This window comes from Setaria italica, chromosome V (genome assembly GCF_000263155.2).
Source record: "Setaria italica strain Yugu1 chromosome V, Setaria_italica_v2.0, whole genome shotgun sequence".
Taxonomy (NCBI): Eukaryota; Viridiplantae; Streptophyta; class Magnoliopsida; order Poales; family Poaceae; genus Setaria; species Setaria italica.
The window spans coordinates 24,052,021-24,067,795 of NC_028454.1; the positions used below are offsets into that span (position 1 = coordinate 24,052,021).

The window sequence follows — 15,775 nt, forward strand, 5'->3', positions numbered from 1 at the left end:
ATCATGTGCACGTCACTAAATTAGGTCTCATGCAAATAACAAATGTACTGGCAAAGACACCTATGCTGATGTACTCATGATCTGCACTGAGAATTGAAAAAAATATTACAAATTTTTCAGACTACACAGTACACACAAGTGCCAGAGATAACTGAGAACAAAGAAATCAAGTATTGAATGCAAATGGCAATCAAACTGACATTTCGAAAAAAACAAATAACATTGCTCACAAAACAAATAATTGTTTATATATTATAATTACTAATGCACTAAATCTGAAGGACATATGGTTGTTCACAAAACAAATGATTGCTCACTAAACGTCTGTTCGTCTCCCCAACGTCAGTTTTGTGCGACGTGCGGTGAACCAGGTGAAAACCCATGCGAAGGAGAGGACCTAGCTTGGAGTGGTTCTTGAAGGAGTTTGCAGAACATATCTTCACTCACATGAGAGTTTAGGAGTAGGAATCAATTAATCACTCAGATGATAAGAGAAGAAAAATTAGAATACCAAAATCAGAATAGGAAATCTATGCATCACTGGCTAGAGTGGTTCCTATCAGCATTCTTAAGAGAAATAATAGATCTAACTGGAAAAATTATAAATCCAATTCAAAATTGATTACACGCTAAGCCCAACATATCCAGACACAAATCATGATATCCTATTCATTAGAAAGATGATAGCTGTGTTGAGGAGCCTGGTCGCAATTCCCATTACCAGAAATTATCAAACATAAGAACAATTGTAAAGTTCAACAAGCCTAAAGAGCTCAAATTATGGAATATGAAAAATAAGAATAGGGATATGAAAAATAAGAACCTCTCGTGCTTTGTCCAGTACGGATTCGATGTTGCTGTTCTTGGTCTTGCACAAGATGATGCGTCACTAGCATCAATCATGTGCTGGCTGTCGCTAGATCTGTGTTGCCCGCATCATTAAGGATCCCTGCCAGCAAGGCTGTCAGGCAGCTTGCCCACCGAGCAAGCCATCGGCTGCGCCATGTAGCAGTTGCTGCGCAGCCGAAACAAGCAAATCGACTGCTTGAAGCATCAATGTTAGCACAAAATGGAATCAGCACTGGGATGAAGAAGTAGGGTCTGGGACGGCGGGCCCGAAGTCTGCAGTATCTCTCCGGTCCAGGTCTCTCTTCCGCATTTGTCATCCTGGCCGCGCCTTTGTACACCCTTGAAGCTCATTGCTCTCGGCCTCTTACCTAGCCCCTAAGGCTTCAATCTGCAGGCATACAGAAGAGAAATGAGTTTGAGAATTTAATAAGTCATTCACGAGATCAACAAATGGCAACAGCATCCATGAACCGAAGATTCACTTGCAAGATAAAAAACAACAAAACAAACAAACAAGGCAAGGTAAGAGTTGTCTGTTTCTTCTACACTAATATAGAACAATTATAATTCCTACATTACTGGGAGATTTCATTGGAGGATTGCAATTGGACTAGCGAGAGTGTATACATGTCTAAGAAAACATATAGGTTGTATTATAACACTAGCAGCATCGTAGAACATCTGGTTTTCATCAATTAGTTCAGACTTAGAAAAATAGAAACTTAAACCAAATATTCTGTCCAGCTCAATTGACATTTACAGGTTACAGAAACAAGAATCCAATAATCTGGATCACAAATTCACAATACAAGCTCCGGCACCAACCCATGATGCAGAATCTCAGGGAGCAACTCAAATCGACTATGTAGATATGGTTCTGACTTTCTGAACAATCGAATTGTCCACTGAACCACACACGTGTATGCAGAACAATGAAAGACCGAGCTGTGACATCGAGGAAAGGGGAAGGGGACTGAGGAGTTCAACGACCTCACCACTGCCTCCAATGGAAAGCCACCCGATAAGAACGTCGTAGCAGGGAGCTGCCGGACCAGTCCTTGCCGGATCCGTGCGAGATCCAGACTTCGGGCCTGCGTGAGCGAGCTCCGCAGTGGACCTGCGGGACCTCCAGCCTGACAACCTTGGGGCGGAGGGCCTGTGGGCAGCAGCGACACCGGCGTCAAGCTTGGGGCAGAGATGGGCTTGAGCGGGGGTGTAGCTCACACAGCGGCAGCCGCGCTCGAGCGGGGGAGGAGAGGACCACCTGTGGAGGACGACGAATCGGCGCGGACTGGCTCGAATCGGCGAAGGACAGGCTCCAATCGGCCGGCGGCACTTGGGCTCGGGAGATGAATGGGCGGCAGCGCTCGAGGCCTCGAGCTTCCTTCTCCAGCCACGCTGCGAATCGGCCGGGGGATAGGCATGCTCTACACGAGCAGAGGTCGAGGCGGCGCAGATCGTCGATGGAGCGAGCGGCGGATGCGGGGGATGCCGAGCGGCGGCGGCGGTGGCGAGGGATGGCGACTGGCGGTGACGCGAGGATCAGAGGACGCGACGACGGCGGAGCGCGGCGTGCTTAGGGTGTGGGAGCGGCGGCGGCGGGGGATGGCGAGCGGCGGCGCGCGGCGTGTTGAGGGTCTGGGAGTGCCGCTCGGGGAGGGATGGCGAGCGGCGGCGGCGGGTGGGATGGCGAGCAGCGGCGGCAGGCGGCGGCGGCGGGGAGGGATGGCGAGCGGCGGGGATGGCGGGCTGGGCGGTTCCAGGAATGGAATGGGAGGATGTTGACCCACGTTCGGAGGAGCTGATAAAAAAAATCGGAAAATCACGTTCGCGAAAATAAACTGGACCGGCGTGAAGCGGAAACCGGCCGCCTGACCGCACCGATTGGCTCGGGTACGGAATAGATTATTCCGTACCCAGGGTATTGTATAGTATAATCCTATATATATATATATATATATATAGGATTATACTATACAATGGGTATAGAATAGGCTATTCCGTACCCGAGCCAAACCGACGCACCCGCGGCGCGGGAAGCTAGCACGACGTCGCACATGGACCGAGAGGCCTTTTTTTTTAGCGAGCTTCTGATTTCGTCGCCGGTTGCCTTCTCCAATCCCGTTTCTGCTCTCGACGGCGGCGGCGCGATGGCTGCCCCTCCCTCCTCCTCCCAGTTCCAGCCTCGGCGTCATCCTCACCTCGCCGTGCAGATCCAAGGCAGCTGCCCTCATGTTGGTTCGGCCTGGATCTATGGCGGCCCCATCCCCTCCTATGCACGGCGGTGAGCACCTCAGGCGGCGCGAATGGTGGCCGGAAGAGCTCACCCAGGTAGACGACGGGACAGACTACGGACGCATGGGGGTGAGTGACGGGGACGACGATCTGGGTGGGCGGATCCAGCTCGGCACGACGGTGCCCCCTTTCTGCACTCGATGTGCAGCTGGAGCTTCCCCAGATGTCGACCTCTATGTCCCAAGCACATCCACCTACACGAACGGCGCTCCAGGTTAGTCCCAACTGCATGCCTCCATCCCTAATCAAATTTTCAATTTTTTTTTCGTGCAAGATATCTTACCTGCAGCCTCTTCTGCTTCCTATGAACGAATCCACTCATTCTCCTTCGAGATTAGGGTGCAATTTCAGGCTTTCTGTCTGCCCACCTTCGCTGGCGCACGCGGCGAGTTCAACAAGACGGGCCATGGCCGCCGGCGGCTAAAGCTAGAAAAAACTAAAGTATTGGTCATGAAGTAGGCATCAGTGTGGTTTGACTTCATTCATGAGCTCACTCTGCAGTGCAATGCACTGGATTTGAGCATGTTGTAGTTCAACAGTCGAGGCTTATTTCCTGTTCTTGTTGTGTTGCATTTTGTCTTGGGTTTGATGAGATCATATTATCAGTTCTTTAAAATTTCTTTGTCTGCAGCTGGTAGTAGTAGGCCTTGTCACCAGTGCACTGAACTCTTCAAATCTATTTAGGGATTGACCTAGCTCTTATTGGTGAACTACTAGTATAAGTGCATGCATAGTAATCTGGTTTATGTTTTTCTTGTTCTCTTATCATTTCTTTGATCCAGTATTTCATGATTTTAAATAATACAGTGTACTTACACCTGTGGAATGAACCTTTCTGAAACATTCTTTCAACCCAGATTATTGTATTGTATATCGTTTGGACTTTGGAAAAAAAGCATTAAGGACAACAGCTATTTGTATTCACTTATCTGGAGCCATTTATAGGTGTACATAGATGTGTTGCTTACTCTGGACTTGTTGTGTACAGCAATATGGCTCGCCTTCCTTTATCCACAAGAACCCGAAGAAGGAACATGGCCCTTAGAAATATGATGACTTCCATCATTGTTATTTACTACTATATGTGGTCACTCCTTGCAATGGCATATAAAAGGAGATGTTTAAAAATTGAACAAAGGATAAAAAACATAGAACAAAGGAATGTGCGGTTGAGCAACCTTATTCGTAATAGTGATGCTGCTTGTATCAGCCAGCTTCGGATGGATAGGAGAACATTTTACACTTTGTGTGAAATGCTTAGTGATGTTGGTGGGTTGAAAGCAACACGGAATATGTCTCTAGAGGAGATAGTGGCTCAATTCCTATACACACTATCCCATCATTTGAAGAATTCAACAATAAAAGAATTTTTCTTTCGAAGTGGTGAGACAGTTAGTAGACAGTTCAACTTATGTCTTGTAGCTGTTTTAAAGTTGCACCACTTGCTACTTAAGGCCCCTGAACCTATACCGGAGAATAGCACGGATGGTAAATGGAAATATTTTAAGGTAAATGACTTATCAAATAGTTTTTAGTTTTAAGAAAAAATCCTAATTAAAGTAGTTTTGTGACATTCTTTTATTTGTTGTGTCTTTTATTTCTAGAATTGTTTGGGCGCTTTAGATGGAACTCATATCAAGGCAACAGTTCCAACTAGGCTGAAAGGAAGATATAGGTCAAGAAAAGGAGACATTGTGACAAATGTTCTCGGTGTTTGTGCTCCTAACATGCAATTCATATATATATTACCTGGATGGGAGGGCTCAGCACATGATGGGCGTGTGCTTCGAGATGCTATTTCAAGGCTAAATGGGTTGCGTGTTCTTCAAGGGTGTTACTACCTTGTTGATGCTGGTTATGCAAATGCAAATGGATTTCTAGCTCCATACCGAGGTCAAAGGTATCACTTGGGTGGTTGGACTGCACAAAATCCACCACACAGTGCGGAGGAATATTTTAATATGAGGTATGCTAGAGCAAGAAATATCATTGAGAGGTGTTTTGGAAGGCTTAAGGGTCGATGGGGAATTTTGAGATCACCATCGTATTTTCCTATAAAGACTCAATGCCGAATAATAATGGCTTGTGCCCTTTTGCACAATTTAATTTTGCAAAGAATGTCTGTTGATCCAATGGAAATGGAGGAGGATGACTCATCAGGGGAATCATCAGGGGAAATTACAAAGGGGGAAATGAGTGAACCAGAATTTATCACGTGTGTGTTGACATCTAATGAGTGGACTAATTATCGAGATGTTCTCGCTCAAGGGTTGTATAATAATTATACGGCTTCTGTTTCTCATTGAGGTTTGCTTTTTTGTTTCTGTTTACTAAGTTTAAAGCTTCTGTTTTTATTTTCAGTTTACTTGTAGATTTGTTTTACAATCCCTTCTAACATGTTATCCTTTTGTGCAGCTATGGATTTATCTGAGAGCTCAACAACAACAATCCGTGGCAGGGGAAAGAATAAAAGGAAGTGGACTGTTGCCGAGGATGATGAATTGGTTAAAGCCTTGTATGAGATATCTTTGGACCCAAGGTGGAAGGGCGAGGGAGGCTTTAAGAATGGATATTATTCAGTGCTTGAGACTCATCTAGCTGAAAAGTTACCTAACTGTGGAATATCTGCTGTTCCCCACATTGAGTCAAGAGTAAGGCACTTTAGAACAAAGTTCGGGGCACTGGAGGTAATGCTTAACAAAAGTGGCTTCAACTGGGATGATAATAGAAAGATGCTTCAGTGTGAAAAAACACAATATGAAGCACATTGTAAGGTATGTCTAAACTTTACTTCAATGTAGGTATTTCATTTCAACTTGCAATGCAACATTCTGTGTCGATTGCCAAGGTTGAGAAACACTACTGCATTCCTTTGCAGTATCATCCTGAAGCGAAGGGCCTATATGGTGTTGCTTTCCCTTATTATGATTCATTGGCTGCCGTATATGGGAGTGACATAGCTACTGGTGAAGGCGCAGAAGGGCTTAGCAAAGCAGTTGAAAATATAGAGAAAGAACTTGCAGTTGAAGGTGGTAACCATCAAGAGGAGGAGGAGGATAGGATGTCTAGAGAAACCCCTAGACGCTCTACTGACTCAGCTTCATCAAGCTTGAAGAGGCGGAAGACAGACAAGAAGGGAAAGGATCATGTATCTGCAACATCAAGTGACCCTATTTTGGACATGTTACATGAAGTTCAAGGTGATCTAAAGGGTGTGTCTACAAATATTGGGAAAATGACAGCAGTGATGGAACGTGAGGTCGCTGTTCAAGAGAAAAATTCTAAAGAGGATCATCAGCAGAAGTTAAGAGAAAAGGCTACAGCAGAGCTGCGCAAGCTTGGGTTCACAGGGAGCGAACAAGTCAAAGCTGCTAGTGTGTTTGTGAGAATTCCAGATCAAATGAGCATGCTGTTAACGTTGGATGAGACACTGAGGAGAGAATTTATCCTAAACATGCTTGGTATGTGACACTATGCTATTTTGTTTCAACTGTTTATTTACTGCCATACATCAGATGCTAATTTGTGTAGTATTCTGCTAGTGTTGGCTATTTTTAAACTCTCCTTTGCAGCTTCAATCTGCTTGAGTTTTTTGGTTTTGTAGAGCAGGAGGATGGCATTGGCAAATTAAATTCGTTCATTGAACTTTTTAGTACCGCTAGATTGGTGTACTTAGAATTGTTACTCTTTTAGAGAATGTAAGATGGAAGTGCAAGATCTTTTGTTGGTTGCATACTGGTATTGCTTATGTTTGCCATTCAGTTAAGATCAGGCAGTTGAATCTCGTGAAAATGGTCCTACTGTTCTGTGAAAAAAAGCTCCTATACCTTGGTCATCTCCAGCTTGTTTCACCACATAGAAGCTCATGAACATAGCTGCTAGTATATCTGATACTGATGATATCCCAGTCACCTCAGTCCCCTTTCATTTTAGCGGTACCAGTATGCAGTTGGAGGGGCACTGCTGTCCTCGAAGCCTAAAACTTATGCTCCTCGTAATAGCATCCCTGAATATTATAAAGGAAGTTGTGTTTTTATGCTTATTTCGAATAAAGCATTTATATAAACAAAATCATTTTTTTGAATGTGGCCAGAAAGTACCAAGTGGCCATCCTATATTAATGAAGCCATTTGTAAAGCTTATAAAGGATCTCAGAAAAATTGTGTAGGCGCTCATCCTGAACCAAGAAAGAATTTGTGTAACTAATTTTCAGAATTTGTGTTTATTTACTGCCATACATTAGATGCTTGTTTTCCTAGAATTTGTGCAGCAAATCAATTATGTTCTTTAATTGGATATGCGGATTCCTTATCTATTGTGCAGCAAATCTTTGTCAAATCATTGTCTATTTTTCTTTCTATTCACTGATAGCTCATTACTTGTTCTATTTTTTCTTTTGAAGAGGAAGAGAGAAGGAATAGGATAGAAGGTGGATCAAGATAGGGAGCTTGCATCTTTCCGAGTCTATATGATTAAACTATCCTGTGTGAGATGGAGGTGAACAACAAGTCCATAGGGAGTCATCTACTGCACAATGTGTGAGATGGAGGTGAACAACAAGTTCATAGGGAGTCAGTCAATTATTTAGCTTGGATGTTGAACTTCTATTTAGCCTGGATGTTGAACCTGTTATGTAATCTAGATGTTGAACTTTTATTTTGCTTGGATGAACTTTGAACTATCTGCTGTTTGAACATGGTTCGAACTGCTCCTGGATGGTTGTAGTTCAATCTGTTCCATGTTGATGTTCAGTAGTTGCAGAAAATCAAATGAGCTTGCTCTCTGTGGGTTGAGCATTGAGCTAGCTATCAGTTAGAGGAGTAAATTTGCAAACTACCTTGTGATACCTGAGTAGTGAACCAAACAGCTGTAACGTAATCCATTACCATTATCGCATCAAACCAAACAAAGGACGTAATCAGTGATTACACCACAAAACCAGCTGTGATCTGATTACGTTCCCTTTGCGTTACCTGAGCCCCAACCAAACGCCTCCTTAATCTCCAGGAGCAAGCATTGGATGAACATATAAGGTTGGAATCTGCTGGAGTTCAGGGTGTCAAGTTTACTTTGTTTGGATTCATAATGGTGCACATAAATTTCAGGGATGTAAATCATGTGCTGTTACTACTTTAGGCAGGGGTGGTAGTGACTTGACTGCTACAACTATTGGCAAAGCCTTGCTATGCCTTTGCTAGCTCATAGAAGCTTCTCATCATCCACCTTGTTGAACTAGCAAAATGTTTTGTTTATTTATACTGTAACTTTATCCCAACTTCAAGAGATTGGGGAGAAACTGTCAGAAATTGGTGCAAAATTGGATTACCTATTGCTGAACAAAGAACTTGTACACGATGTAAGGAAATTATGGCAAGATCCAGCCATTCATGTGAAAAATATTGCTACTTTATTTAAAGAAATTTTATAGACCGTTGAACAGAAATCTTGATTACTGAGAAAAGCATTTGTAGGAAACTTATTCACGCGGAAGTATTCTGCAAGTCCCTGACTGTGCACAGTACTTCATGAGCTATTTGGACTGATTAGCTGAAGTAGATTATGTACCAACAAAGGTATGCAATTATGCCCAATTTAAATCTTGTCAGCCTTATTTACAGGTTTTTTGATATTAGTATACTATTTCCTTTTGATTGTGTTTGAGGTTGCCGAATTGCATTAGAGGCTGGGGTCAAATGTAAGATATATAGATATCCCCTTTCTTTTGAAGACCTTAGGAGTTAGCAACTTCCAAAACATAAGCATGGCTAGTTGGCTACATTACCCAGACTATGTTTCAGCTTTTGTAATGACGTTCCCTTCTCCTAAGCAAAAAAAAATGGTTAAATTGTTTTTATTTGTTGAATCATTATAGTGGTGCATTGTGAAGCAGCCTCTAAAGTAGATACCATGGAATCATCTTGTTCTGGTCAAGTCATCCTCAAGGTGTATAGAAAAACTTATCTTTTGTTTTAATTTCCTTTTACGTGAATGTTCCATCATATTATTTTGGTTTCTGTACATGGTTATTTGATAATAGGTCTTAAGGGTTTGCACTTTATCTATTGTACTTATCTGGGCTGGTTCTTTGCAAGAGGACGTGCTTCATGCAAGAGTACGGACGAATGGTGTGGTAGAAACTCAGTTTAGGTAAGCTGCTGACATGGTATTTGCATATTTCTTTTGTTATACTCTGTCCGGATGTCCGGATGTCGAACTAAATTGATATTATCGAGTAACAGATAGCTTTAATCTTCTAATTAGTAAGTTTTTAATTTCCTACAGCCCTCTAGGAGAGAGCAAAAGAGGTGGAGAGGTCTATAGGTTGTACGATGTAGGAGGCCAAAGAAATGAGAGAAGGAAGTGGATTCATCTTTTGAAAGGTGTTAATGCTGTAATCTTTTGTGCTGCCGTTAGCGAGTAAGTGCATTTTCATTGTTTACAATTCATTGACTTGAACTTACCCTAAACTGCCGAATTCTACTCGGAAGTTGTTCCTTTAGATTTTTTCAAGATGCACAGCACCACAAAAAGTTTGGTTTATAAGTTGCGGTGTACAATTTTGATCCAAAGTTGAGCCCTGGCTGTTAATCTCAGGTACAATCAGATGTTATTTGAGTATGAGACGAAGAACTGAATGATGGAGACCAAAGAACTCTTTGACTGGGTCCTGACCGAGCATGGGTTGTTGTTAGTCACAAGAAAAAGTAATTAGGATGGTGGGAGAACAGAGTTTACGGTGTCACAGCGTTGCCGATTGTAATTCATTTTTGGACGGGGAACATTTTATTGATTTCTTTGCTCTTCCACAAGCTAGTGAAGATGTTTGTTGTGCGCTGCGGCCTGTGGAAAAATTTGGACCCTTTGCATCATGTCGTGGTCAAGTTCATTAGTGGCTGATTGTGATCCTGAATTGTTGTCCAGAAATAGCTGGAAGTTTGATTCCAGGTGTTGTGGCTGGAAATTTGCATTCGTTTGCGTTGGGTGTCTGAAAGACTCAAGCTGTAATACGAACAGGCGAGCAGGTTCCTTCGGCATACATGCAGAAAGCACAGCCCTGGAAGGAGTTTACATTACAACACCCAAAACAGAAACTAAATTACCATAACGTACAACTTACTACTAGTTAATTAAGCACATAGCATTATTGGGCTGACGATACTTGTCCCGGCAATTGCTGTCAGATACTTGCCCTGCAGAGCAGACAGGGTAGGCATAGCAAGCCTCGCTCTTCTTCACTGGTTGCCGATCTCCATGAGCAGCCAGTCCTTCCTCATGTCGTTGGGCAACGCCATGAGCCGAACGTGCGCGCGCGCGGATCTCGCAGAAAAAAAGGACCAGCGCAAAAAAACGGAAACGGACGCCAGATACGGAACGACTTGCGGCAGAAAAACGGATGCCGCGAGAGAACGCGGCAGAAAAACGGATGCCGCGAGACGGAACGGTGCGTGGTGGAGGGGCGCTCGCTCGCGGGCTCGCGGGAATGGTTTGGGTACGGAATAGTTATTCGGTACCGTGGGTACCGAATAGCGGAGGATATATATATACTATATAATTTCTCCATGGCTAGTCATGGATAACTAATTCTGTGGCCGGACCAATCGGCACTCGGGGCGGCAGCCTACACCGTCCCAGCCGGCTCCGAGCCTTGCACGACGGCTCGGCTCAGCCATCCAAAAATTGCTCCCGTTTCCTTCCAACGCCGAATATCCCGTTTCTCCTCTCGCTTCCCCCTCTATCGCAAACCAGGCGCCGCTCCCCCGCGACGGCGGTGCAGCGTGCAGATCCGGTACCGTCCGTTGCCCCTTCCCCACCCTCCGACCGACAGCTTCCACGGTGACTCGGTCTGCCACGACGAGTCGACGATGCGGAATCTGAACTCCACCCGCGTTTCTGCGACCATGGATCTCCAAGTGCGGCGCCGGCGGCGGCTCCCATCGGTGAGAGCCTCGGCGGCCCGGTGGTGGCCTGGCGACAACCCGGCGATGGCATTGTGGCCTTGCAGGAACCCGCTGACGGCCCTTTCTCTCCACGATGGTAGCGTACTCCCGAGTCGGCGAACTCACCTGGAGCGGCTAGCCGGTGATGGCGTCGGATCCCCAATGGCAGGCCACGGTGAGACCCCAACCAGGCCGTACCGTCCTCACCTAATCCTTCTCATTCTATTTTTTTTCATTCGATCTGGTTGCGTGGTAGGAATTGACGCCCCTTTCCCGTTCGTCTGCAAGACTGCAACCATGAATCTCTAGGTGCCGCTGCCGCTGTCGCCATCGAATCCGAGGATGCGTGACCGGAGAAGATCCAGATGCGGCATCCTCCGTGCCTTTTGCCGATAGCTCCCTCTCGCGTCGGTTTGCCTCCCTCTCGCGTCCATTGCTTCAGGACAAGGAATCCCGCGAAGGGATAAGGAGAAGGAACCGGAGGGGGGAGGAGGAGGAGAGACGCAAGGCGGCTGTGGACAAGCTGGAGAAGGCCAGTGAGGACTCAATCCTGGGCCAGGCAAGTACCTGCGTTGCTACCCTCTCAATATTGCTGCTGTATCCTGGCAATGCAAGTGATAATGGTTGGTGAATTGCTGTTTGCAATGTGCGTGTATGAATTTAACAGAAACATTTTAGTTCAGTGATTAGAGACAAACTACATGTTACTTCATCTATATTACATGAAACAGTTGCCTAGGATTGCTTCCTCCATCCAGTCTATTCTGCTGACGAAATTGTGGATCTTGTCAGTTACATCTTATATAAGTGAAACGCTGCTGGTATTATGATGCTCTTCATTTCCAGATACTGGTTGACAAATGAATTTACACATTACAAGTTACTGGTTGACAAATGAATATGTGGGTATTCAGTTGCCTGTGTACATGTATATTTGTGATATTGCATAGCTGCTTTTATGTATAAACTAGCAATGGGATTCTGAAATCAGTCTTTCCATCATATATATGCTACTGTGTTGAATCTAGTAACTTTGCATCTGCATGTTTTCTCAGTTCAAGCATCAACTATCATGTTAACGTTCCTGACACATCATTAATGCTGGAATATCAACAATGTCTTCAGTAAGAATAAACCTGCAAGTGTCTCTCCTTTGCTTGGAGAAGTAACATGTTTGCTCTGTGTATTTATCTCTGATATTTTCCTAGATTGGAGAACTTAGCTTCAAGCCTTGCTGAAACCATTCAGCAAGGAGAACTACCTGCAAAAGCATCTGTTATAGCACCGACCATTTTAGAGGTAACTAGGACTCAGTAATTGTGTTGCTTCTTCATATCATATATATGATATGAATATCATTTTAATACTAAAGTTCAATAATCGCAGACAGGGAAGTCATTTACAGCAAGAGGTATGGAAGTGCTTGAACGTATTGGAAAGGAGACAATGGAGTTTATTGTTGAAGAAACTGGTATGGAAGTTGACAAAGGTAGTGCCGGTGAAGGTGACCAGCAGACAGAAGAGGAGCTGTTTGACAGTTTCATATATTTCCTGTTACGTTTTATGACAGTTGTTAATTTCTCTCATCATGATAATAGATAGCTGTTCTTTTCTCCAATGGTCTAGGCTGAATATAAGTTACAGAATGGTTGCAACTAGGCTTGGTTTTGACATAGCAGTTACAAATAATTTTTTGGATGATTTATCACTCTTATAGTAAATTATTAGGCTTCATAGTAAATAATTCTCGTAATTTACTAGGCCTCCATTGACCCTGCACTGTGGTAAATTAACCAAATACTTTACTACCTTTCGACTTATGTGGATTTCACTAGTAAACTTTTAATATTGTTGGAACCAAATACTTTACTATCTTTATCGCAAATCATAGTCAGAAAATTACGTCTACAATTGTTGTGCTACTGTAATTTTGACTGATCAATTATGTGGTAAATTAACCATATCATTTACTAGTTTTTGAATTATATTACTAAATACATTACTACTAAATACATTGGAGTTGTGATTGAATTACTACTAAATTTGTGAAATGTTGGAACTTGGTCGATGTTATAGTAAATTCGTAGGTTTATGTTAATTACTTATCAGGAAGTGGGTTTCTCATAAATCACTGTCAGTAAGTTATGTTCAATTTTGTTGTGTTACTACATATGTGGTTCATTGGTGCTCGTGACCTTATTTGCTCACTGTTCGTCCAATTTTTTAGCGCTTTTCCATGGTGCGTGGTGAGCCACCCAAAAAATCCACTTTACTAAGATCAGATTCCCTTTGGATTAGAAGCAGATTACCTCTAGATTAGCAGCTTCGTTGACCCTTGGTAGCGGTAAAATCACCATATAATTTACTATTTTTTAAGTATGCCTATTTCACCAGGTTTTAGAGTAGTGTTTGATTTATCTAAAATCTGGGTCTTATGTAGCACAAAACTATTTTTTTGAATTACGATGGAACCTTGTCAATGTTATGGCAAATTCATGGTTTCCTGTTAATAACTTATCATAATGTTTTTTCTCATTAATCGTAGTTAAAAAATTATTTCAATCAACATTGTGTTACTGCAATTTTGACCCATGAATTATGCCGTACATATGTGCTTGTGTCCTTATTAACTTCTATTATACTTCTCAGTTTTCAATTAGTGCAGCCACTGTGGCTAAAAAAATGACGAGCACCCATTCTGGTCACCACGTTATTTTTAGCAAGTTAGACCTCTCTTTCTATGAACACCATTTACCAGCTGGCTGCATAGGTTTTAGGTACAAATAATTTTTTGGATGATTTATCGCTGTTATAGTAAATTATCAGGGTTCATAGTAAATAATTCTCGTAATTTACTAGCCCTCCAACCCTGCACAGCGGTAAATTAACCAAATACTTTACTACCATTCGACTTATGTGGATTTCACTAGTAAGTTGGAACTGAATGTTGTAGTAGTTTCATGGACTCATGTTCATTAGTTGTCAAGAACTTCCTTTGTCAAATCATAGTCAGAAAATTAGGTCTGCCATTGTTGTGTTACTGTAATTGGCTGATCAATTATGTGGTAAATTAACCATAGTAGTTTCTTGGACTACTACAACATTAGTCTTGCAGCTCCTCTGTTTTCAGTAAATGACCTTGTGGTTAATTAATGATGCCATTCTCGTAAAATTTGCCAAGCCATTAACCTAACCATTCTAGTAAATTGATGATGTCATTGTGGTAAATTCAAACAAGCATGGCTGTCTTATCAATGTCCTCACTTTTTTCAAAGTAACAGTTTTGATTTTTCACCCTTGCAGATTGAAAAATGATTTGTTCAGCAGTCCTGTAGTAAGGAGCTTGCGATCCCTATTAACAAAAAGATATCCGCCATAGCTTCCAATAACTGCAAAGATATTATAGTAGATGTGTTGTTTCATGCTATTTAGTTATTGTAAATTTGGTTTTCCACAAATCCAAGACACAAGACCATACAAAATGGTAGTAGTGTATGAGAATTTTTATGGGTATAATTAGCATTGTTTGCTTTTCTAGCTGCTCTGGTTTTCAGTTGTAGTATAGTATATTCAGTATTAAGATCTTTCAGCTGCTCTGTTTTCAGTTGCAGAATAGAGGACCAAATATCCCTATGTGTTAGTGCTTGCAAGTTAGTTTCCTTCTACTCGGCTGCTGTCAATTCATTATGCGCTGCATGATTCTTCATATTTTTGCAATTTATCTGCCCAGGTATTGATGTATGCCTAATCTGCATGCATATTTGCTCTCAATCATCTAAACACTTGTTACAGATATGAAATGAATATATTTGTTTACTATTCTCCTTGTTATGAAGTTTTCAGGTGATGAGGCCTTGTGGCAAGTTATGGGCAAGATGCGCTCACTTAAGAGCAGCTAATAGGCATGGTTGATTAATTCTGAGTTCAGCATCTGGCCTTGATGCAACTGAACGAGAGAAGCTCCAATTGATTCTCTAATTCTGATGTACACATATATGTGTGTAATGTTTTCTAAATTATTGTACAGTACTTCAAGCAAGTCGTAGTTCATATATGCCATATCCCTCTGTTAATGTTTTACCGTAACAATCGACTATACAGATTACCCCATTGTGGTAATTCTACTATATTGGATTCTAGTAAATTGGGAATCATTTTACAGGACTTGATCACAGCATTTTTACAGGGACTTGATCACAGCATTCTGGTAAAAGCCCGTGGTAAATTGATGATGCATTTTTGTAATATTTTAGATTCTAGAAAACTCAGCATATATATAGTAACTTGATTACGCCATATTGGAAAACGCCTATGTGGTAACTCGATGGCACCATTCCGGTAAATTGATGGCGTCATTGTGTCAAACGTGCACATGTAATCCGGTAAATTGATGGCGTCGTTATGTCAAACGTGCACATGCAAACGGCGCGTCTCGGCCATGCAAGCAATTAATGAATCAAGCGTCGATATGCCGTAATCAAGCGTTGACGCTGCCGTAATGATGATGGCGCGCTTGGCCGGTCCTCCTCGGACTACGCCGTCCCATTAATGACGCTCGGCTCGCTACGCCGACAAAAACTCGCTCACCTCCTGGACGTGGGCCGGATGAGCTTGATTGGACGGATGGATGGCCTGGTTATTGAATAACCTATTCTGTAACCCCGGTTACGGAGTATACTCACCTTAAATATAAA

At 42.7% G+C, this 15,775-nt stretch overlaps 1 protein-coding gene and 2 long non-coding RNA genes across 7 annotated transcripts; 2 read left to right on the top strand and 1 right to left on the bottom strand.

The window, feature by feature from the left end:
- Positions 1-25: 25 nt before the first annotated feature.
- Positions 26-2,583, bottom strand: LOC101786471. 3 transcript variants are annotated; one of them, XR_001164001.3, is made up of 3 exons: positions 1,840-2,583; positions 824-1,237; positions 26-81 (listed from the first exon to the last, which is right to left on the bottom strand). It is a non-coding gene; the product is annotated as an uncharacterized LOC101786471 (long non-coding RNA). The 3 variants fall into 3 exon arrangements; XR_001164002.3 differs by having other exon boundaries at positions 31-86; XR_001164003.3 differs by lacking the exon at positions 26-81 and adding an exon at positions 93-437 and having other exon boundaries at positions 1,840-2,582.
- Positions 2,584-5,561: 2,978 nt separating this feature from the next.
- Positions 5,562-6,613, top strand: LOC101779376. The gene is made up of 2 exons (XM_004971844.1): positions 5,562-5,918; positions 6,023-6,613. The coding sequence occupies exons 1-2, from the start codon at positions 5,562-5,564 to the stop codon at positions 6,611-6,613; spliced, it is 948 nt and encodes a 315-aa protein (XP_004971901.1).
- Positions 6,614-11,646: 5,033 nt separating this feature from the next.
- LOC101786214 lies at positions 11,647-15,258 on the top strand. Of its 3 annotated transcripts, none has more exons than XR_002677906.1 (3): positions 11,647-12,380; positions 12,468-14,811; positions 14,918-15,258. It is a non-coding gene; the product is annotated as an uncharacterized LOC101786214 (long non-coding RNA). The 3 variants fall into 3 exon arrangements; XR_002677907.1 differs by having other exon boundaries at positions 14,925-15,258; XR_002677905.1 differs by having other exon boundaries at positions 12,468-15,258.
- Positions 15,259-15,775: the final 517 nt, after the last annotated feature.

Bases quoted from the DNA above. Each gene is read 5' to 3' on its own strand.
- LOC101779376 (XM_004971844.1), top strand. From the start codon at position 5,562: ATGGATTTATCTGAGAGCTCAACAACAACAATCCGTGGCAGGGGAAAG. The intron at 5,919-6,022 runs GTATGTCTAAAC...ATTCCTTTGCAG, and splicing joins AATATGAAGCACATTGTAAG to TATCATCCTGAAGCGAAGGG.